Source organism: Aquarana catesbeiana, linkage group LG04, assembly GCF_042186555.1.
Source record: "Aquarana catesbeiana isolate 2022-GZ linkage group LG04, ASM4218655v1, whole genome shotgun sequence".
In the NCBI taxonomy this organism is placed as follows: domain Eukaryota; kingdom Metazoa; phylum Chordata; class Amphibia; order Anura; family Ranidae; genus Aquarana; species Aquarana catesbeiana.
This window is the reverse complement of record NC_133327.1, coordinates 43306859-43329840: the sequence shown is the minus strand read 5'-3', so window position 1 is coordinate 43329840 and position 22982 is coordinate 43306859. Positions and strand designations below refer to the sequence as shown.

At 45.2% G+C, this 22982-nt stretch overlaps 1 protein-coding gene across 2 annotated transcripts in view; it reads right to left on the bottom strand.

The window, feature by feature from the left end:
* The window catches only part of SCARA3 (scavenger receptor class A member 3), a 61120-nt gene extending 38680 nt beyond the window's left edge, over positions 1-22440 (bottom strand). Inside the window, exon 1 of one of the 2 annotated variants that reach the window (XM_073625129.1) lies at positions 21811-22440. In XM_073625129.1, coding sequence (XP_073481230.1) covers positions 21811-21817 — 7 coding nt within the window. In that variant the 5' untranslated portion in view covers positions 21818-22440. The remainder of the gene's footprint in view (positions 1-21810) is intronic. The other variant, XM_073625128.1, reaches the window with a different exon arrangement.
* Between the last annotated feature and the right edge of the window lie 542 nt (positions 22441-22982).

Sequence of the window (22982 nt, the reverse complement as noted above, 5' to 3'; positions counted from 1 at the left end):
CAGCTTCAAGGTCTGAGCACCGGGCGGAGTTTTTATGTGGGAAGGTTTCTTCTTGTCTTGCTACTTGTTTTCCTTCTATAATTTTTATTGTAGGTGTACTTTAAATGACAGAGACAGAATATCAACCAAAAATCCAGAAACAACACATGATAAAATACTATAAATTGAGTTGCAGTTCAGTGAGTAAAATAAGTATTTGATCCCCTACCAACCAACAATAATTCTGGCTCCCGCAGACTGGCTACAGTATGTGCTCATGTGGTACACAGATTAGTCCTGTCAATTTAAGAAGGTGCTCTTAACGAAAACTCGTTATGTTACACCTCTCCACAGAATTTCTTTCTTTTATTTAAACCCATCATCATGGGTAAGGCCAAAGAGTCGTCAAAGGACGTCAGGGACAAGATTGTAGACCTGCACAAGGCTGGAATGGGCTACAAAACCATCAGCAAAAAGCTTGGTGAGAAGGGGACAACTGTTGGAGCAATTTTTCACAAATGGAAGAAATACAAAATAACCATTAATCACCCTCGGTCTGGAGCTCCATGCAAGATTTCGCCTCATGGGGTAAGGATGATCATGAGAAACGTGAGGGATCAGCCCAGAACTACACGGGAGGAGTTTGTGAATGATCTCAAGGCAGTCAGGACCACAGTCACCAAACAAACCACTGCTAAAACAATAGGCCGCCATGGATTGAAATCCTGCAGCGCCTGCAAGGTCCTTCTCCTAAAGAAGGCAAGTGTACAGGCCTTTCTGATGTTTGCCAATGAACATCTGAATGATTCAGAGAAGGATTGGGAGAAAGTGCTGTGGTCAGATGAGACCAAAATTGGAGCTCTTTGGCATTCACTTGACTCGCTGTGTTTGGAGGAAGAAAAATGCTGACTATGACCCTAAGAACACCGTCCCAACATTCTTTAAATGGAATGGGGAATGCTTAAAACCTCTGTCATGCATTATTGCGGTCTGTGTGCTCATTTGGGAGAACTGCACTTATTTCTGGTGTAGCAGTACCACCATAGGGGCTGCTGAAAGTTGTGGCCCACCTGTCACCCTGCCCAGCCCGGCATTCACTTCCCAATCACCTTTGAGACAATGAACAGCCCATGTGGTTGTTTTGTATTTTTATTGAGGGATTTGAACTTGGATAGGGATGGGAATATATGGGATGCCCAGTAGAACAAGCAATTGGTTGATTGGATAGCAATCAGATGGGACAACTATATACACTTATCTTACTCCAGTCTGCTCCAGCAAATCACTCGCTTGCAGATTGTTACTCTCTCTCTCCAGAACATCACTTAAACTCCAGGCACAGCTAGCACGTAGTTAGGCCCAACTCTAACTCAGTCAGGCCTCAGCAACTGCCTTTTGCAGGCAGGGACCATGGGTCCCTTTGATGTAGCATACAAATAGAAATAGGAAGTCTTTTAGTGCTAGCTGTCCTATGGTGGATTACTGCTCCCAGTAAGTCCTCTTCAGGCCCTGCCAACCCTCCTGGCTGTAGCTGCCCGACTCCACTGCCCGTGACATCACAGTCCTTGCTGCTGGCTCTGCACCCATCCCAGACTGCACACTCCCAGTCCTCTCAGGCATGCCTCCCCAGTCCTCTCGACTGTGCCTGTCACTCACTGACCCTCCTGGCCAAACATACACCGGTGGTTCCCTCCTGAAGACCTGCCTGGCAGTACTAGGTCCTGCTGTCCTCTCTGACGCCTCTATGTGCCTCCTGTCCAAATCCTTCATGCGTTCTTGAGAGGAATCCTTTCTGCACCCAAGTCCCAGGCCCAAGGTCACCCCCCAAGACTGGGGAGTGCCCACAAAGGCCACAACAGCCTAACACTCCATCCTCAGTTCTTCCACCCGACAACTCCTCCCAAACTGGGCTGACTCTAGGTATTTAAGGAGATTGATTAGTGCTCATTAGAACACCCCAGGCAGCTCCACCTCTCTTCCCCTCCTCTCTTCTAGAATCCTCTAGAAGCCAGAGGGAGATAACCGAGAAGTGATATTATCTGTGAGTCACCAGCCTACTCTAAGCCACTCCCAGCCCACACAAATCAAACTTCTAGCTAAGCCTGCTTGATTGTACCTGCTCTCACAAAAATCCTAACTCTAGCACCTACCTAAGTGGAGGGTGCTACACCTGTATGATCACCAGGACAGAAACCAGAAGACATTTTATTGATATATTGTAAAGACAATAAAAAGGCCCCTTGAGGACTTTTGTAATCAAGATTTAAGTGGATAGTGATAAACTGTTCTTATGATTGCTAAAATGTATTATTTTACAGTTAAAATATATTGGTTAAATGTAATTATTGTGTTGTTGTCTTGCCCTGCTAAAGTTGTACTCCCTGAGAGGTAAGGGTTTACACTGTTGGCCAGGTTTTTCCAGGCTTTTTAGTAAATACTGCCCTCTGATAGGGAAAACACATAAAAAGAGAGGGAACCGCCTCTGCTAGTGTGCTTAGGCTCCTATTAATTGAACTAGATGTGTCTTTTTTCAACCAGACTAACTATGTAGTCACCTCTCTGGGACTCCGCTGTTAGTAAGTCGGATGGAGGTTCAGTTCCAGGGCACTCTGCCCAAGGAAAAAGGATGCTACTAAGAATGTGATTTTTTATTTGCCGCTAAACCACACCTTGTGGGAACCCAGTCGGAGTCCCAGAGATATAGGCTTTTGCCACTGCCTAATAAACTAATTGACTCAAAAGGACTTTCTCACCTACAGTATTTAAGGTATGACTACCTTATGGAGCAGGGGCATCAGGAAAACATCTAATGGGCACCAAGGTGTACTTAGAAGAACTTGTACAGGAATGTGTGTTGGAAATATCCAAGTTGAATTGTTCATCTGTATTTCTACTACTTCAGTAAATAACTTATTTGTTGCATAACTTTGCTTGGTCTGAAATCACTTTAGGACAATCTTAAAGGGGTGCATGCATTCTTGGCTTATCACAGAACAGGATTCACATGTGGGGAAAAGACCATATAGAAAAGACGCAGTGCAAATGTCTAATGTGCAGTGAAGCTGTTCAGAGTAGGCTTTATTTCCATTGGCAATGACTACAGTACTAGTGGTATGTGCATAAGCAGCCAGTCATTTCGGAAGCGGTGTGGCTTGACAAAGGTGATGGAGGGTCCTGGTAGTGAAGGAGCTTGTATGCTTAGGCTCCTTCACTAGAAACTGGAGCTCCAACACTGTCATCCTAAGGACCTAGCCTTGAAGTCACAGAGGTTTGAAGAGTGAAGCCTCAGAGAGAATAAGCACAGGTCACGTTCAGCTTCCTAAGATTCAAGTGTAACACATGAATTGATGTTACTGGGATGAGGTGACGAGTAACTGGGATGGCAGAGCCTGGTGCAAGCTCCGCAGCACTGGCTCAAAAATGATGCACAACAAAAGAGAGAAGATTTATGAAGTATAATGAGGAACTGTTGTTCATAGTGTAAAATGTATAGCGTTACAGAAGGTGGGCCACAAATTACAAGGAGCTAATTATGTCTGTGTGGAGAAATGTCGCTTTTAATATGGAGTACTGTCTTAAATGCTATACGTCAAGCTATAGCCTCAGCCCTCCTCTGGAGGCATTAGTGAACACTCTCTCCCCGCCCCCGTATAAGCACTGCTAACAAAGTGGTAACACATGAGTAGTTGCCCCCAATTCTCTTTTCTTAGTAAATTTTAAAGATGAATTTCAAGCATGGTATATTTTTGCATAGTTTCATTTTTTCCAGTTTGGACCAGTGTAGATATGTATTTACCATACCTGGCCGATCCCCCTGGAAGCTGGAATTCACTGTAGGAGATACCACTACTCTAGTCATCTCCACTAGCTTCCAGGTCCCGTGTTAGGCAGCCGGTCTGGTGCATTCTGAACACAGGAGGTTGTCCTCTCGGCACTATCACCATTCAGAGAATGCTTTGTATTTCCTGAATGAATGCAAAGTGTTTTCTAATTAGACAAAGTGGAGAGTGTGACATCACTGCTCTGCGGTAAGTGAGTGGAAACTCATCAGTGGAACTCAACCAGCAAAAAAAACTCAGTTTACAAACTTTACAGTCCTGAAAAAGTGTGCTGCCATTGCAATCCAGAACCACAGTGAACAGATTTCCCCTCACTTCCTGTGCTATGGACCATACAGGAAGTGAGGAGAAATCTCCGCAACATAGACCCAGAAACCAAAAATAACCTGAGAGAGCTTCTATCTCTTCCTTGCTAAAGCTAAGAAAAAAAAGCACCTGCTAAAGCCACAAAAAGTACCTCCCAAAAATTTGCTGAAAGTGATAAACACTTTCAGAGTCATGATGTTTTTCTTTGCAGTTCCAAGTCTTTTGCAGACTAAAGTCTTATGAAGAAGTTCTGTTTGCGAGAATTGAAGGCTGATATCCAAGTCAATATTATTTTTCACTTGTCGACATCTTTTCACTGGCATAAAGCTTAAAGCATAAATTTAGACTTTCCGCCAGGAAAAACAATATGACATCATTGGAGAGCTGTGTATTTTCCAAATGTGACACTGGGGAAAGTCTAACTCCGACAATGATTCGATAATCCAATGGTTTTATTCTATACGAGAAGAGTAGATACTGACTACAGTGGGTGGTAAAGAAATCCGTAAAGCCATAGGAATCTTTTGCCAAGTGTTATAAGTATAGTATGGTGGTTTTTTACTTATTCTTTCCATCTATTATACTTAGGGCTACTAATACATATTAATGTAATTATGAAATATTAGATTTGAATATCCAGCCAGCGATTAGAAATTTAGGCTTCTTTTGGGCCTATGTCGACGACATACAAATCAATGGGAATGCAAAAGCTGCTTAAAACAACTTATAAGAAGGTAAATGTAGGTCAGATGGAGGTCAACTACAGATCAAATGCTCGGGTCAATAAACTCAGCAGGATCACTTAATCATCTTAAAAGCAGAACTACACTACATCTGAGCACCACAAATCAAAAACACTAATTCAATGATAATATTCAAATCAAAGTCACCCATCCATCCATGTCTCCATGCTTTATTTTGCTGAGAAATTAATTTGCAAAACACTCCCCTAGCATTTCTGGCTGCGGCCAACTTGCGTGAGGGCAGATGATTCATGCAGCATTTACTTCTTGAAATCTATCTGCCCTTAGCTCAGGCAAGCAGGCAGGAAGGTGTGCTTAGCTGAGAAAACCCCTCCTCCCCTCCTGACGATTCCTGGGGTGTATGACATTATTTGCCTAGGCAAAGAAAAAATAAAAAATAAAAAAAGTAAATATGATATACTTTCCTATCTATTTACTATTGTTTGCAGAATATGGATTAAAAATAGTTAATGTTGATTGAGAAAGTTAAGTCCTGCTTTAAATGCAGACTGAGTGTGCCTAAAAACTAGCTGCATTTGCCTACTGAAACAATATTAGAGCCCAGCAACACATACATTTTCACAGGTGTTATTGTTTCTCCTTACTACCTGTTGTAAAAACCGGTTGTTTGTAGAGCCCAATAGAGCAAGCTGAACATTACAAGCACAACTGTGTGCGTTTTATTTAAAGAGAAAGAGTCTGAAAGGAGACAGCTTCTACTGTGCTGTCTGTTTAGCTCCTTTGCACTGTCAGTACGCAAATATATGACCTCTTGATGCGGAGCGACCGCATATTTGCGTACCAGAATGTAAATACAGTTGTGCCGAGAGCGCACTCCCGGTGAATAACCAAAGGTTTTCTGATCATGCGACCGCTGTGACAGCCAGTTACATGATAATAAACTGGCATCTGAAACCCCTTAAAGGGTGCCAAGGGGTTAAATAAACCCTAATGCTCCGGGAATCCTTTATCATGATTCAAATGCCTATGCAATACAAATTGATGAAAAAAAATCATATTTTGCATAATAAAATAAAACCCCAAACAGTTAGTTTACCTTTCTCCCTCCCTAACACCCCTCTGATCTTCCCTTTACACCTACTGTATCCTAATCTTCTCTATTTCCTGCACTTAGGCTGACATTACCCTTTCTACTCCACTCCCCCACCAAATCAGCTGAAATACCACTAAAACCCCTACCCTGGGCAGCTATACCTAAGGATCACCATCTGCACACTTTTGCACACTCCCTGCACACAGTCAGGTCTACAGATACATCCCCCTTTGCTGCCACCAAACCTATGAATAAACATATTCTTGGGTTTGTCTTGCCGGCATTAGCTTTTAACATGTCTTGTTGACTACATGTATATGCTTCTCCTATCTTCTCACTTCGTCTTGGCACACATGATACCTTAAATATTGAACAGTGTACAATTTTGTGTGCTCTACCGTCATTGAAATAAACTTTTGATAAACCAGTAAAATATATGTGAAAATTAATTTCCAAATTCCCATAGACTGGGGGTCAGCAACCTGTGAATCACAATCTACCAGTGGATCGCGTACAGGTGACTGGTAGATCGCAGTCTGGGTTTGCTGACCCACCATTCTAGAGCATTATACAGAGTGCAATGCAGAGGGACTACTTGTAAAGTTGGAGCTGTAGTAGGGAGCAAGAGCCAAATAAGCCAATGCTGCCTCCGAGAGATACCAACTGCCCTCCACCTCTTATCCTGGCTAGTGGTCTCCAGAGTGGTGCCAGCAGCAGGAAAGAAGAGTGAAAAAGAATCTGAGCGTGTTTGACAAGTGATGAGGAGGCATTATGTTGCCTTCTCACCACCTGATTTAAACCCATGATTGCCGTACAATGCACATGATTGCAACATGGTAGTATGGCAATTAGAGGTTTAAATAAGGTGTGAGGAGGCGAAACTGGGCGACACTGTGCCCGGTGATCTTTGACTTCTCCCATGTTGTTCATGTAGATCTCCATCTCTTTAAAGTTGCCTACCCATGCCATAGACCAGTGGTTCTCAACTCCTATCCTCAGGACCCACTAACAGGCCAGGTTTGCAGGATAACTGAAATATATCACAGGTGATATAATTTGCTGCTCAGTGATTGCAGTATTCTAGTCTGCATCTCCTCAAGGTAATACATAAAACCTGGCCTGTTAGTGGGCCCTGAGGACAGGAGTTGAGAACCACTGCCATAGACTTTTTGCCCCGCATTTAACAAAATTACTGTAAGATATGATGGTCTCAGAATGCCTTGCTGCAGTAAAGTTGACCAAAGGAGAGCAGATGACTCTGTGTGAATGGTGGACTGTAAGCCATCTGCCTGTTTTCAGACCATTGCCAGACACGGAAATGTTCTCTCCCAATTGGGGCAATGGATGGAGTTCTGTTTTCTAAGGGTTTGGTTCCAATTCCTCCACATAAAAGACCATAACTAGCTAAACAAACTGTTTGGAATGAGATGTGCACGTTAGTTGTGGTCATGTAAACTGCTCTATGCACACTACAGATCCCAAAGCCTATAGTCCAATTCAGGAGCGAGGGAGAGAGTGTGGCTAAGTTCCTACATGCAGAGAGGCCATGGAGAACCAATGTAGCCACCTTCAGAAAGTCAGATCGTAGCAGCAAAATAAAAAGGAATTTGGAGATTCAGAGGTGGCTGGGAGCAATAGAAGGGACTTCTTTCAGATAAGAATACATACTTGAATAGATCTTAGATTTGAAACCAGATTTTAGGGTTGCTTTAACAGCCTTGCATTGCACATAATGACGCCAAGGCCCCGCCCACACACAGAAGCTTTAGGCAGAAGGGGAAAGCACCGGAGTCGGCCGGAGCAAGGAGTCAGGTAAGTAATAGTACCTGTTCAACACCTCCTAGACCTAGACCAACTAAAAACAAGAGCTTTTTTTCAACAAGCAGAAGTGGTATAAAGGATTAGAAACAGAACAATCAGGAAAAATAAGGTGATTTGTAAAACCCAACTCCAGAAAATCTGAAATTTTCTCTTTGCAGTGGGGCTAAAAGCACTTTTACTTACCCAATCCTCTGCTCCCCTGGCAGATGGTGGTCCTCCATGCTCTTGCAGTGGACTGTCCCTTGGCATCATCACATCCAATGCAGGGCTATAAATCCTAAATTGGTCTTGATGATGTCAGAACCTTAGACCGCTGGAGACCTTAGGCGACTGGTCTAGCATAACGGAGGTGCTGAGGATCAGGTAAGTAAATCTTCTTTTCTATGCTCCCTAGACCTAAATGAGCAGTTAACTTCTCCAGTGGAGGTGCAGCCCCACTGCAAGGAAAAATTTCCAATTTTCACGGAGTTGGGCTTTAATATTACACACTTCACTTTCTCAGATACTGATGTCACTATTTCATGCTGTGTAGACCCAGCCTATCCATAAATAGTCTCCTAATTTCTGTTTTTATTACATAATTCAGAGATATTTGCCAAGAATATCACAAAGCCCCATGCTACTCTCCCCAGACTTGCCAATAAGAAACTCCAGGTGTTTGGTAATGTCAGTCTAATTCTGGTTCCAGCTCCCATCACTGCGGCTTCCAGATAACAGCACTGAGGGAATTCTATTTTGTGTCTCCTTTCATGTTTAGTATTAAGTGCTTCTTCAAGAGTCTTTGCAAACAACACCATGTCAGAGCAACTTGTGGAAAAGACTTGTTTATTTCTTTGGATGCCTTCCTAGGAAGATTTAAAGCTTAAAGTGGTTCTAAAGCTTAAACATTTTCTACCTTACTGCATTCCTTGCATTAAGGTAAAAAATGTTTAGGCATCAGCATCACCCCTCACCTCCCCTCTTTCAATCCAGCGCTGTGCACGTCTGCAGCTCTTCTCTCCCCTCACTGCCGGATCTCCCTGGCTTTGCTGGGGCATCGGAAGCCATTGGCCAGTGCTGTCGATCAAGGCCAGTGACGAGGGAGCTGGGGCAGGAACGAGTCCCGCTGTCTGTGTCAATGAATGCAGTAGCTGACACCAATGTTGGGGGTTATTATTGCATTCACTGACACCAATCCTGGGGGTTATTACTGCATTCACTGACACCAATGTTGGGGGTTATTATTGCATTCACTGACACCAATCCTGGGGGTTATTACTGCATTCACTGACACCAATGTTGGGGGTTATTATTGTGTCTACTGACACCAATGTTGGGGGTTATTATTTCATTCACTGACACCAATCCTGGGGTTATTATTGCATCCACTGACAGCAATGCTGGGTGTTATTATTGCGTCCACTGACACCAATGTTGGGGGTTATTATTGCTTCCACTGACACCATTACTGGGGGTTATTATTGCATCAACTGACCCCAATACTGGAAGTTATTATTGCGCCTACTGTTACCAATGCTTAGGGTTATTATTATGTCCACTGATACCAGTGCTGGGAATTATTATTGCATCCATTGACACCAATTCTGGAGGTTATTATTGCATCCACTGATACTAATTCTGGAGGTTATTATTGCATCCACTGACACAAATTCTGGAATTTATTATTGCGTCCACTGAAACCAATTCTGGAGGTTATTATTGTGTCCACTGACACCAATTCTCGAGATTAATTTTTGCGTCCACTGACATAAATGTTGGAGGTTTTTTTATTCCAACTACTTCAGTGTGCTTTGTGATACACTGCAAAAAATCCAGCAGGACCAAAGTTGTTGGTTGTTGAGGTGTAAAAATGCACTGCTATTGTTCAGTCCTCTGTAGATGTCACTACATTAGCCAGTACAACCGGCCCTGTTGTACTGGGCCTGGCGTTATCAGTTCAGCAGGGGGGCAGCTTCACAGACAGTTCAGTGCAGAAAAAAGGGCTTTCTAAATTACACCCCCGCTCAGCTACTCCTACTAGCTTAGGGGGGTTTATTACTACTATTTCCTGGGCTCCTCTCTGATGATGTGATGGTTGAGCATTTGAGGGGCTTTTTTTTCAATTTCGGGTACATGCGCATTCCGTGCCTGCTCCTCATGTTGCTGGCTGCTCTGCTCAAGTCCCGGCCACCTACTGCTGCAGCTGCCCATTGCCTTTGCTGGCAGGGTGATCTTGCTCTGCTCAGTAGCCGAGATCGAGAGGCTTATGTGAGGCGGGGTGTGGCGGCAGGCAGCTGACAGGGAGCAGAAGGAGCCGAAATAACATTATAATAGTAAAAAACAGACTTTAAGTTAGTGACAAAGAAATGTAAGCGCAATTTCAGCTAACTGTTCAAAAAATAATACATAGATTTTTTTTTTGCTTGTTTATATTTTTAAAATTATTTTCAATTGGCCCTGCCCCATCGTCATTCTTGCCTAGGTGAGAATGACTTATACCTGCTTCTGCTGCCTCATTGATTATGCACATCACATATCCAGAGAGTTTGAAGGGAAACATGGTGGCACAGGGTTGCAACACCTGAACAGTAGATTGCAGCAGAACAATGCTGTATCTTCTGGGCAGGTGACTATTGAGGACAATGCTGCACAGGTAAGAAGGGAGGAATAAAAAGTACTAGGCTGATCACCAATGCCGGAATGGGGGGGGGGGGGGGGGGTAGGGGAAAAGGGGGGAAGAGTACACTCATTTTTACATTGGGGGGCATATTTAAATAGCAGGGGTTTAAAAAGAAAAGTCCAGTGCAAAGGCCGAGCTCCTTGTGACCAATATGAACAGAGCTCCAGCCACTTTGTGCAAACTGGCAGGATCAACAAAAACACTAATAAAGGACCATCAGCAATGACCTCTATTCCTGATAATATAGCTTCACTTCACTTTACTCGGGATAATAAGGCTATCCTAACTATGTACTTGGCAAGTGTCATGTAGCATTAGTATGGTTCATTACATGGCAATTATGATGAACGATCACTGTAATTAAAGTGCATTTATAGCCCAGTTAGCCTGTTTCTGTTTCTTCATTTGTAAATGCACCCTAAAGGTTCATTCACACCATTGGGTAAGATGGGAAAGGCAGGTGTAGAGCTCCCCACATATACCATAGGTAGCGCCACCCTCCTGTGTTCACTGCCTGATAACCCACGGTCTTGAGGTGCCACAGAAAAGGTGACCATCCAGGAGCTGGCAGCCACGCACATCGCTGCTTACCCCAGCAGGAACATAAGGTCTGCACATCCCAGGGTCTGATACAACAAGGAGGAGGACAGTTTCAGATAAACCCCCACTTTATGCGATCTATCCCAGTGGTGGTTCTAGGCTTTGTGAGGCCTTAGGCAAAACTTAGACATGAAGCCCTCCCACACCCATAATTGGAAGAATAATTAAAGCAATAAAAAATAATACTACATTGCAATGTACAGTGTACAATAAACTGATGGCAATCCACCCATGGCCAGTCCTCAAGGATTCCAGCATGTTATTGGATCATATCACACCAGCGAGCTCACCCAGATTGTCCCTCCCTTTCCCAGTCTGTGCTCTGCTCTCCCCTGGGTGTGTCTTGTCAGCAGATCGCGATTTGTGAGCGACACATAGAGATAACATTGACAGCTCAAGGTGGCAGCGCCATCCTTCTTCCCGATGCTGCACTCTCCCATCCAGTGGCATAGCATGAGTTGTCAGCGCCTGGGGCAAGGCAAGTAATTTGTGCCCCCTAACCTGTGGACTTTTAGCTCTGGTCTGGTCACATGATCCCCTGTGTCAGTCAGCGGTGGCTGCATGGGAGAGGAGAGAGCACTTGACAATGGATGGTAAAGCCTGGAGAGGTGACATCACCCACAGGTTCCTATATCCCATCTGTTGTTGGCGGTTTTTAGGTCACATACCTCAGAACCCCTAAACTTTGAGTGCTCCATTATGCAAATCTTGACCAGCCATTGTTGTAAAAAGCTTGGGCCCGCCCTCTCCACCCTACTGGTAAAAGAGGCCATTTGTCAAAGTTAGAAGCCAATAACAACCATTGGAGCCTTACCACTTCCTCTGGCTGATCTAGATCTGTATATAATAGAGTTTTTGGGGACTCAGGTCTCCTGAATGTTCCACCTGGTAGGTAAGAGCAATGCAGCACCTATAGGGCCTCTTTTATGTCCTGAGATAGTTTGGAAGGCAAGTTCACCTTTTCACAAAAAATAAAAAGTTGAACTAACTCCCAGTATCCTGGCCACCCCTCTGGACCTCGCTGTTCATAGTGCCCATGAGACCCAATGCTTCCGGTGTAGAGAGCTGTGGTCTTTACACAATACATGACCCTGGAGGAGGAGGGGGGGAGGGGGAGAGGACAGAGGAAGGGGAGTAGAGAGGAAATGGGTAGGGAAAAGAAGACAGAAAGAGGGGAGGTGAGAGGACAGAGGGAGAGGGGAGAAAACAGAGAGGGAGGAGGGAGAAAGGAAAGAGACATAGAAGGGAGGGAGAGAGGACAGAGAGAGGGAGGGGGGAGAGAGAATGGGGGGGCAGAGAGAGAAAGGGAGAGGGGAGAGACGACAGAGATAGGTGGGGAGGAGAGAGTGGACAGAAGGAGGGGAAGAGGATAGAGAGAGGGAGGGGGAAAGGACAGGGGGGAAGGGCAGAGAGAGGGAGGGAGAGAGGGAAGAGAGAAAATGGGGGGGGCAGAGAGAGGGAGGGAAGGGAGAGAGAATAGGGGGGGTGGACAGAGGGAGGGGGGACAGGATAGAGAGAGAGGGGGATAGGATAGAAAGAGGGATGGGGGAGAGGAGAGAGTGAACAGAGGGAGAGGGGAGAGGGAGGGGGGAGAGGAGATAGGGATGGGGGAGAGGAGAGAGTGGATAGAGGGAGAGGATAGGGAGAGGGAGGGGGTAGGATAGAGAGAGGGACAGAGGGAAGGGGGAGAGGAGAGAGGATAGGGAGGGGGAGAGGGGAGAAAGAGGGAGGGGGAAGAGGAGAGACAGAGGGAGGGAGGGGGAGAGGAGAGAGGGAGGGGGAGAGGATAGAGAGAGGGAGGGGGGGAGAGGGGAGAGAGAGGGAGGGGGAGAGGATAGAGAGAGGGAGAGGATAGAGAGAGGGAGGGGGGAGAGGATAGAGAGAGGGAGGGGAGTGAGGAGAGACAGAGGGAGGGGGGAGGAGAGGATAGAGAGAGGGACAGAGGGGGGGAGAGGGAGGGGGAGAGGATAGATAGAGGGAGGGGGGAGAGAGAGGGAGGGGGGAGAGGATAGAGAGAGGGAGGGGGAAGAGGATAGAGAGAGGGAGGGGGGGGAGAGAGACAGAGGGAGGGGGGATAGGATAGAAAGAGGGACAGAGGGGGGGAGAGAGGGAGAGGAAAGAGAGAGGGAGGGGGGAGAGGGGATAGAGAGGGAGGGGGAGGATAGAGAGAAGGAGGGGGAGAGGATAGACAGAGGGAGGGGGAAGAGGAGAGACAGAGGGAGGGAAGGGGAGAGGATAGAGAGAGGGAGGGGGAGAGGATAGAGAGAGGGAGGGGGGTGAGGAAAGACAGAGGGAGGGGGAAAGGATAGAGAGAGGGACAGAGGGGGGGAAGGAGGGGGAGAGGATAGAGAGAGGGAGGGGGAGAGGAAAGAGAGAGGGAGGGGGGAGAAGAGAGACAGAGGGAGGGGAGATAGGATAGAGAGAGGGACAGAGGGGGGGGAGAGAGGGAGGGGGAGAGGATAGAGTGAGGGAGGAGGGAGAGGGGATAGAGAGGGAGGGGGAGGATAGAGAGAAGGAGGGGGAGAGGATAGAGCGAGGGAGGGGGAGAGGAGAGACAGAGGGAGGGGGGAGAGGCTAGAGAGAGGGAGAGGGGAGAGAGAGGGAGGGGGAGAGGCTAGAGAGAGGGAGGGGGGAGAGGATAGAGAGAGGGAGGGGGGAGAGGGGAGATAGAGGGAGGGGGGAGAGGATAGAGAGAGGGACAGAGGGGGGGAGGGAGGGGGAGAGAATAGAGAAAGGGAGGGGGGAGAGGAAAGAGAGAGGGAGAGGGGAGAGAGAGGGAGGGGGGAGAAGAGAGACAGAGGGAGGGGAGATAGGATAGAGAGAGGGACAGGGGCGGGGAGAGGGAGGGGGAGAGGATAGAGAGAGGGAGGGGGGAGAGGGGATAGAGAGGGAGGGGGAGTATAGAGAGAAGGAGGGGGAGTATAGAGAGAGGGAGGGGGAGAGGATAGAGAGAGGGAGGGGGAGAGGATAGAGAGAGGGGGCAGAAGGGAGAGAGAGGGAGGGGGAAAGGATAGAGAGAGGAAGGGGGAGAGGATAGAGAGAGGGACAGAGGGGGAGAGGAGAGAGGGAGGAGGAGAGGATAGAGAGAGGGACAGAGGGGGGGAGAGGAGAGAGGGAGGAGGAGAGGATAGAGAGAGGGAGGGGAGAAGATAGAGAGAACGAGGGGGGGAGGACATGCGGAGGGAGGAGAGAGGACATGGGGGGGAATGATAGAGAGAGGGAGGGGGGAGGGAGGAGAGAAGATAAAGCGAGGGGTGATGGAAACAATGGGGGGGATAGGAGGGTTCGAGGGCAGAGAGAGGGGGGATAGAGGGGAGGGTAGGAGGGGAGGTAGAAGGAGAAGAGGGGGAGGTACTGATGTGATAATTAGGATATGTGGGCAGTGTTGTACCACTGTAGGATTGCAGACAGTGATGGCCCATCCATTAGGGGCGCAGGGGCGCCGCCCCCTATCCGTGTGCCCGGCCCCCTGATCTACACACCTAGGGCTGAATGCATGAATTCCAATGGGGGGGGTTGAAGCACATGATTAGAGCTTGATGCTCTAATAGACTTCAAAAAAGAGTGGTCTTGGGGCACAGAGCATTACGCTCCAAGCCCACCCAGTTGTGTCAGAATAGCGAATGAATATTCACTATTCTCACACTGATCCTCCTCCCAGCTAATCAGGAAGCGGGTCATGAGACCTTACACCCGATTGCCTGAAAGGAAGGGGAGAGAGGAGACGCCGGGGAACAGAGGGACGAGATGCCTACAGCCTGGAGAGAAGCCGCTGTTGCTGCCCGTGAGATGGGGTAAGTGCGGGCCATAACTGACTAACCTGATCGACCTGGGGGTACCGCTCATGACCTGGGGGGGCCTCTGTGCCATCTGTGACCTGACGGGATAAGGGGGCTGGCGGGAGTGGATTGTTTGCCGCACCCCCCAAACAAAATACCAGCCACCACTGATTGCAGTTATATATTGTGGTGTTCTGAGCTCCTCCTCCTGCCATCCAGACACATGTGATCTCACCTACACTGCAAGTGGGACGGATACACCATGATTTCACCTCCAGCCTCATACTAAGTGCTCCCCCTCCATAGACATTGCTGGAGATTGTAGTCCCATAGTCCCACCCAGCCTCCGTCTCTATCACACACAGCCCTCTACCTCCGCCTGCAGGTCCTGTTCTCTTTATCAGCAGCACTTGATGTGATGAGAAGACACGAGACTTTGACAAAGACAAAGCTGCGGGGAACAATTATAGGAACCATACCCTGTATCTGTGTCCGTCCAGCAGGGAAGGGGGGGCGGCCGCGGGTGGCAGGGATTTCAGCTGCTGGATAGACACAGATACAGGGCATGGTTCCTGTAATTGTTCCTCACTGCAGCGATACCTGTTCATTGCAGGCAGCACTGTCAGTAGTATCCCGACTCCCGCAGCTGGCTGGGGCATCGGACTCGGGGACAGCGCGGGTCCACCAGCTGCCCACGCTACGCCAGTGCTCCCCTTCCTTCAGTAGGCAAATTAGGCAGTCGCGAGGCCCCTGTGAGCGCGAGGCCTTAGGCGACCGCCTAATTTGCCTAATTAAAGAGCCACCTCTGCTAGGGTTGCCACTTTTTCTTTAAGCCAAACCTGAAAGCTTTAGCGGCGTTCAGCAAAAATATATATTTTTAATATACACTATAACAGTGGTCTCCAAACTGCGGCCCTGGGGCCAGATGCGGCTCTTTGCTTGCCTTTTTGGGCCCTTGAGTCATTATTCCTGCCATTGACACCAACAATGGGCAGCATTCCTTCCACTGACATCAACAATTGGGCATCATTTCTTCTAACGACAACAAAAATTGAGCACATTTCCTCCTATGGACACCAACTATTTGGTGTCTATGGGAGGATAGCTAAAATGACGAAGACACTAGCTATCTTTATTATTTTTTTGAGGCCACCATTTGACCATAGTTTATAAATACTTTTCCATCTGCATGTATAGGGACCCACCCATTCCTCCCGGTTAAGGTGGGGTGGAGTTTTCCCACGGGCTCCCAGGCCTCACATTGTCCCGCCGAGCCGGTATCCTCTGATTACAGTTTCTGGGTAAGTGAGAGACACGCCTTCATGAAACACTATGGTCTCTGTGTGTATGTGTAATATATATACATATATATATATATATATATATATATATATATATATATATATATATATATATTTATGTGTGTATGTATGTGTATACTTTTACATAATTCCATAGTTTAGCATCACATATCTGGATAATTAACAGCATGCAATTGACTCCCTTTGTTCTAGCTCCCTGTGTGAAAAGCATCGCTATATACCCCCAATGAATAGAAAATGTAACTGTATTTGTTTGTTCAATGTTTTACAAATATTTTCATTTTACTGATAAATACTTATGATGACATGCTATTAATATATACCTATGTAAGGATTCATGCATTAACGTCTGTATACATTGTGTATTCAATTCTTATCTATGTAATTATATAATCTATATTAATGTTTCATCTGTAGAATTCACACAACGTCATACTGTGCTATCCTCAAGGCCCCGAGGAAGCAGCACTGTCCGCGAAACATGTAGGCCATATTTCTATTAATTGTTGGGGATCTGCTCTGTTTTTCAACTGTTTTTATAGTAAATAAAATGGTCTATTTTTTTTCATAAGTTTGTTATTGTATTTCATTTGTTCACACTTCTCAGAGGCACAATTAAAGTCCCATACACTTCCATATATTTTTTGAAACATAGTTGCACTTGGTTTAAGAGTAACTTGGTTTGAAAGCATTTTGCAAGACAAGCAAAAATTTTAAATACAATTTGACTTGATATACAAGTGATGTTTTGATACACAAGTAGCGTCATGTCACAACAGAGTAGTAAAGAGAAGAGAGGCGCCTCTAAGTGTAGCAATATGGTTACATTTAATGAAGGTACAACAATTAGCAACATATTGCTACACTTGGAGGCGCCTCTTTTCTCTTTTATACTCTGTAGCTCCTGCTGGATTTTGCTTCTAATCCCCTTGTGGAGGCTTCCATTTGTGGATGGACATTTTATGGTTACACAACCTGGTCACATTGCTAAAATCTTTTTATATGGACTATAAACTGAAGGACCTATGAATAAATGGTTGTGGAACTAATCATTTGAGTTTCCATTATTTCTTATGGGGAAATTCGCTTTGATATACAAGTGCTTTGGATTACAAGCATGTTTCTGGAACTAATTATGCTCGCAATCCAAGGTTTTACTGTAGTTTGTGACTCCCTAAACAGTTTTGGGCAATGATATTATGATAAACCAATAAAGTGGGCTAATTTGCTTATGGGAAGTTTGACTTGAAATCTGTAGTAGGGATATCCGAGGCCGAGGTACAGATTTTAGGCAAGACACATGAGGCCAAATGTTTTTTAACCACATGTCAACCGGGCCAATTCTGACACTTCTCTCATATATGTAAAAATCTGTGTTTTTTTTGCTAGAAAATTATTTAGAACCCCCAAACATAGATAGATAGATCTTTCTATATATATATATTAGCAGAGACTTTAGAGAATAAAATAGAGGTCATAGCAATTTTTTATGTTACACGGTTTTTGTGCAGCGATTTTTTAAACGCTATTGTTTGGTAAAAAATACACTTTAATGAGTTAAAAAAACAAAACACAATATATAACCCAATTTTTTTGTTAAATATGAAAGATGATGTTACGCAAGGTAAATAGATACCCAACATGCCATGCTTTAAAATTGCGCATGTTGGTGCAATAGCGCCAATCTATGGTACTTAAAAATCTCCATAGGTGACGCTTTAAAAATGTCTACAAGTTACCAGTTTAGAGTTAAGGAGAAGGTCTAGTGCTAGAATTATTGCTCTCACTCTGAATTCGCCGCTGGGACCATTTTATCTTGTAGATAATCGCCAGCTGAAAAAAAAACAATACCAGCGTTATGGCATATTGCTGCAGCCATAACCCCGGTATTCCACTTGCTGACCAGTACGTCATTTGTCTATGGCCTGGATGGCAAGTGGTTAAAGTTTATGTAAATCCTAAAAATTAACTTCTCTTATTTGCTTCTTTTCGATCTGGTAAATTTATAATTGAAAGCATTTTTTATATCTGTTTGATAAGTGCAAAAACATCTGATGATTCTGCCAGAAATCCAGTGCTGTCTTGAGCACTCTGCAGTCTTATTAGCCCAGCCCAGTTCTCCTCTGTTGAAATACAGAATAACACTCATTTAATGGAAAAGAGGGGGAGGTGCTCTGTAGTCCTGTCTTATGCCGTGTACACACGGTCGGACTTTACGACCGGACTGGTCCGACGGACCAAAGCCGGCGGACAATCCGATTGTGTGTGGGCTTCACCGGACCTTCAGCGGACTTTTCCAGTCGCAAATATGATGGACTTTAGACTTGGAACAGGCTTCAAATCTTTACGTCGTAACTCCGCCGGACCCAGAAATCCGCTCGTCTGTATGCTAGTCTGACGGACAAAAACCAACGCTAGGGCAGCTATTGGCTACTGGCTATCAACTTCCTTATTTTAGTCCGGTGTACGTCATCACGTACGAATCCATCGGACTTTGGTGTGATCGTGTATAGGCAAGTCCGTTCATTAGAAAGTCCGTCGGAAGTCCGTCGAAAGTCCGCTGGAAAGTCTGTCGGACCAGTCCGGTCGAAAAGTCTGACCGTGTGTACGCGGCATTAGAGTAATGCTGTGTCTCCACAGATACAGTATACTGACTGAGCGTTTTCACCTTTAGACTAGGAAGCTTATTACTGACAGGATCGCCAGTTGAAAATAAAGGGAAATAAGTCTGAAAAAATCAAATGCTGCCACAACATCTAAGGATAGGTCAACTGAAATATATTACATTTTTGTTTTTTGGCCCAAATACACTTTCCAAAAACATTTTTAAAAATCAGCGCATTACCACTTCCTGTGATCACAGGCTGTCATGGGCATCACACTGACCTGGACACAGTATTCCTGGACAGCGCGAGGCTTGCATATAGTTATATAGGAGCCTGATATATCCAGGAGTAAGAATTATTCACTGCCACCACAGAAAGAAAAGAGGGTCCTATAACATTTATGGGCTATCCAGAAGACTGCAGTATTCAAGGGAACCTTTGCCCAGACTATGCACACTAAAGTATCTACATCTTGTACATCTTGTACATACAGTATGCAGTAACACTCTTTAAAACAAGCCTAATTTACCTCTGTTGGTATAGGCATTGTGGAGAAATAAATCGTCAAAGTCCCAAATTAGGCACTGAAATCTCAGCTTTTCCTATGAGAGCAGATATTGGCAGCCTGTCAGCCCTCTGAATTATTACAACCCCCTAGGCATATCATAAATATGAGATATCCAATCTGACTGTTTTCACTCATAGGAGACCATAGTTTCATGTCTATGGCCAGTTATACCTGGATGCATATTGTAATTTATAGGATGCTTGCACCCAAAACTGATATTTCAGTGTTTGGTAGATGCTGGAGAGTTAAACCACCTGCATATCTACTAACTTTGTGGGAAGAGAAAAAGGGACATCTTTTAGCACAAAGTATTTAAACAAAGCATGCCCCTATCAGTTTCCTCAGATACACAGGCGAAGAATTAAAATGCCAAAATTGATTTTCCTTTATACTGGATAATAAAAACAGGGTCAATAATATAGAGGTTGGATGAAAGGTTTAGTGTTGTATAGCACTTTTGCTATTTAAATATTTCATTTTATTAGATGTCTGTACTGCAGTAGGGACAACTGAGGATGAGACAGAGACAAAGGGATTTGGTTCTAAAAGAGGGACAGTTAGGACATGTGCATTTGACAGTTCCTTCTATCTCTTCAAGACTCTATTGGTGAGATTTCTGCATTGAGTTCCTGGGACTATACCATTATGAAGGGCTCCCTCTATCCCTATGCTGAGTTCTTGGGTCTACATACATATTGTTCCCATTTTAAATGACTACCACCATCCCTACGCTGAGCTCCCAGGTCAACACATGTGCTTTGCAAATTATGTAGGGCTCCCCATCTCTAAGCTGAGTTCAAAGGTCTACACACTTAATTTGCCTCTTATGTAGGCTCCCCATCCCTTTGCTAGTTCTCTGATCTACACATGTGCTTTGTCCATTATGAAGAGCTCCCCATTCCTAAGCTGAGTTCCCTAGTTTACACACATGCTTTTCCCCTTATGAAAGGCTCCCACCATCCCTATGCTGAGTTTCCTGGTCTACACATGTGCTTTGCCCATTATGAAGGGATCCCATTCCCTATACTGAGTTCAGGGTTCTAGACACAGTTTTGTCCTTTATAAAGGGCTCCCATCATCCCTATGCTGAGTTCCTAGGTCCACACACATGTTTTGCCCATTATGAGGGGTTCCCACCATCCCTTTGTTGAGCTCCCAGGTCTACACATGGGCTTTGCCCATTATGATGGTCTCCCACCTTCCCTCTGTTGAGTTCCTGTGTCTACACACATGCTTTGCCCATTATGAAGGACTCCCACCATCCCTAAGCTTAGTTCCTGGGTCTACACATATGCTTTGCCCATTATGAAGGGATCTCAATCCCTATGCTGAGTTCATGGTTCTCCGCACATGTTTTGCCCATTATGAAGGGCCCCCACCATCCCTATGCTGAGTTCCCTGGTCCACACAGATGATTTGCCCATTATGAGGGATTCCCATCATCCCTATGTTGAGTTCCCGGGTCTACACACGTGCTTTTCCCATTATGAGGCTCCCACCATCCCTACGTTGAGTTTCCTGGTCTACACACGTACATACATCCCCGCCAGCACACCATGGATCAGCAAAAAAAGTTGTCCAAAAAAAATTTTTTTAATGGAAAAAAGTTACATCACAAAAGAGGTGCAACGTTTCGGGCCGCGCAGGACCCCTTCGTCAGGCAAGTGATAATGATCATCACTTGCCTGACGAAGAGGTCCTGCGCGGCCCCAAAACGTTGCACCTCTTTTGTGATGTAACATTTTTCCATTAAAAAAACCTTTTTTAGACAACTTTTTTTGCTGATCCATGGTGTGCTGGCGAAGATATACGTTTGTTTGATGCTTCCAGAACCCAACTGGTAATCGCTACAGCACCCATTATTTTTTGTGCCATTTTACCGAGAACGTGTGCGATTGGAATATCAAATTGGTCTACACACGTGTCTTGCCCATTATGAAGGACTCCCCCTATCCTTACATTGAGTTCCCGGGTCTAAACACGTGCATTGCCCATTATGAAGGAATCCCAATCCCTATGCTGAGATTTTACACACGTTTTGCCCATTATGTAGGGATCCCACCATCCCTATTCTGAGTTCCAAGTGCCACACAGATGCGTTGCCCATTATAAGGGACTCCCACCATCTGTGCTGAAATTATTCATTTTATATTATGGAGAATGTATAAGTTGATGGAACATGGAAAGGTGTGTGGAAACACCCAAACCTCTCAGATGGACTCTGGAACAATGGCAGAGAGAACTCACTGTTGGGGCATCCAAGACATGCCAATAAGACAGGGGCTGGTTAAGACTACCAGACACTGGCTATGGCTAAAATATAACTTTTGGGAGGAGTGATCCTTTAAACTACAACCGGTTTTTCAGTCATCATTGAGATGATCTATACAGAAGTTATCTGAGGTCTTGTGGCACTCCAGGCATACAGAAGGCACTTAATAAAATGTATTGGTTTTCTTTTTGACATAGCTTGACCTCAGCTTCTCCGGTACAGTAACAGCTGTGGAATTCCAAGCAAGATGCCAGTGTCTTACCTTTCATTGTTCTCTTGTGGCTGCAAACAGTGGAAACCAATGGCTATTCCTCTCTCCCGAACTCTCTTCCGGTGCAACTGGACACTTTAGTCTCCGTCAAGAAGGGAAATCGCTAATGGGATTAAAGCAGGTGACTTCTTAATGTTTTGGGTTCATTCTGACCTTCAGGGATGTAGAAACCTTCCAGTTGTCACAGATGTCATGCATGCCTTCAAAATGATTTGCGATGGTGCTTAAGGCGATTCTTCCCCAACCAAATAACATCCTCTCCAGCGAAGCATCTATTGAGATACTGCTTGTTACAACAGCTCGGAGGGATGCGAGCTCATCCCAAAAGACGCTCTCCTTTGGTCTGCCGCCCAGACAAACTTCCTTGAAGGACACAAATGCGGAGTGTTTGAAAGCTTCTAAGTGCGAAGACTGACTGCTTCAGGCTCAGCCTGCGAAAAGATTTGGACTTTTTCCACTACAGGCAAGCAGAAATATGACACAGTTAAGTGTATGCTGTACAGAGGGATCCTAGCCCCCACCCATTCCATAAAAAAAGAAAAAAATAATGTCAAACAAATGTCGAGCCAAGAGGCGGCTGAAAATTTGATTATAGAGGCTAGGCAAGTTTAACTAGCGAAATTCTATCAGTTCAGGAGGCAGTGGAAAGGGCAGCGATGCTGGGCAAACATCAGCAACCAATCAGATGATGATCTGTGGAAGGAAGAGCAATGAAAGGTTATATTTATCCTTTCTAACCTTCTTGCACTGGCATGTGGCTCTTTGTAGGACTGACCTATCTTTGTTCCTAAATTTATTCCTAATTGTAAATGATTTTGGACTGTAGGATGTTAAACAATCACTTTTTAACTCGGTAATTTGAAGGGTCCATGATCCAAAATATTGAAGCCATTGAACTGGCATGACAGCCAAGCAACACGAAATCGCAGAATGAGAAGTCAACGATGGAAGCTTCCCCCAGGAAATGTTCCTTCCCTTAAAGACTCAATTACATAAGATGCAGTAGAAAGCGGTATAAATTCATATGCAAGAAAAGTGTCTATGAATAAGCCTAGTTTATACTACTGTGATGCATTTAAAAAAGTACAACGTGCTGCATTTTTTTTGCATGTACATGTACCGGAACACATGTAAACGCACAAGAATGCACCGCAAATGAATGT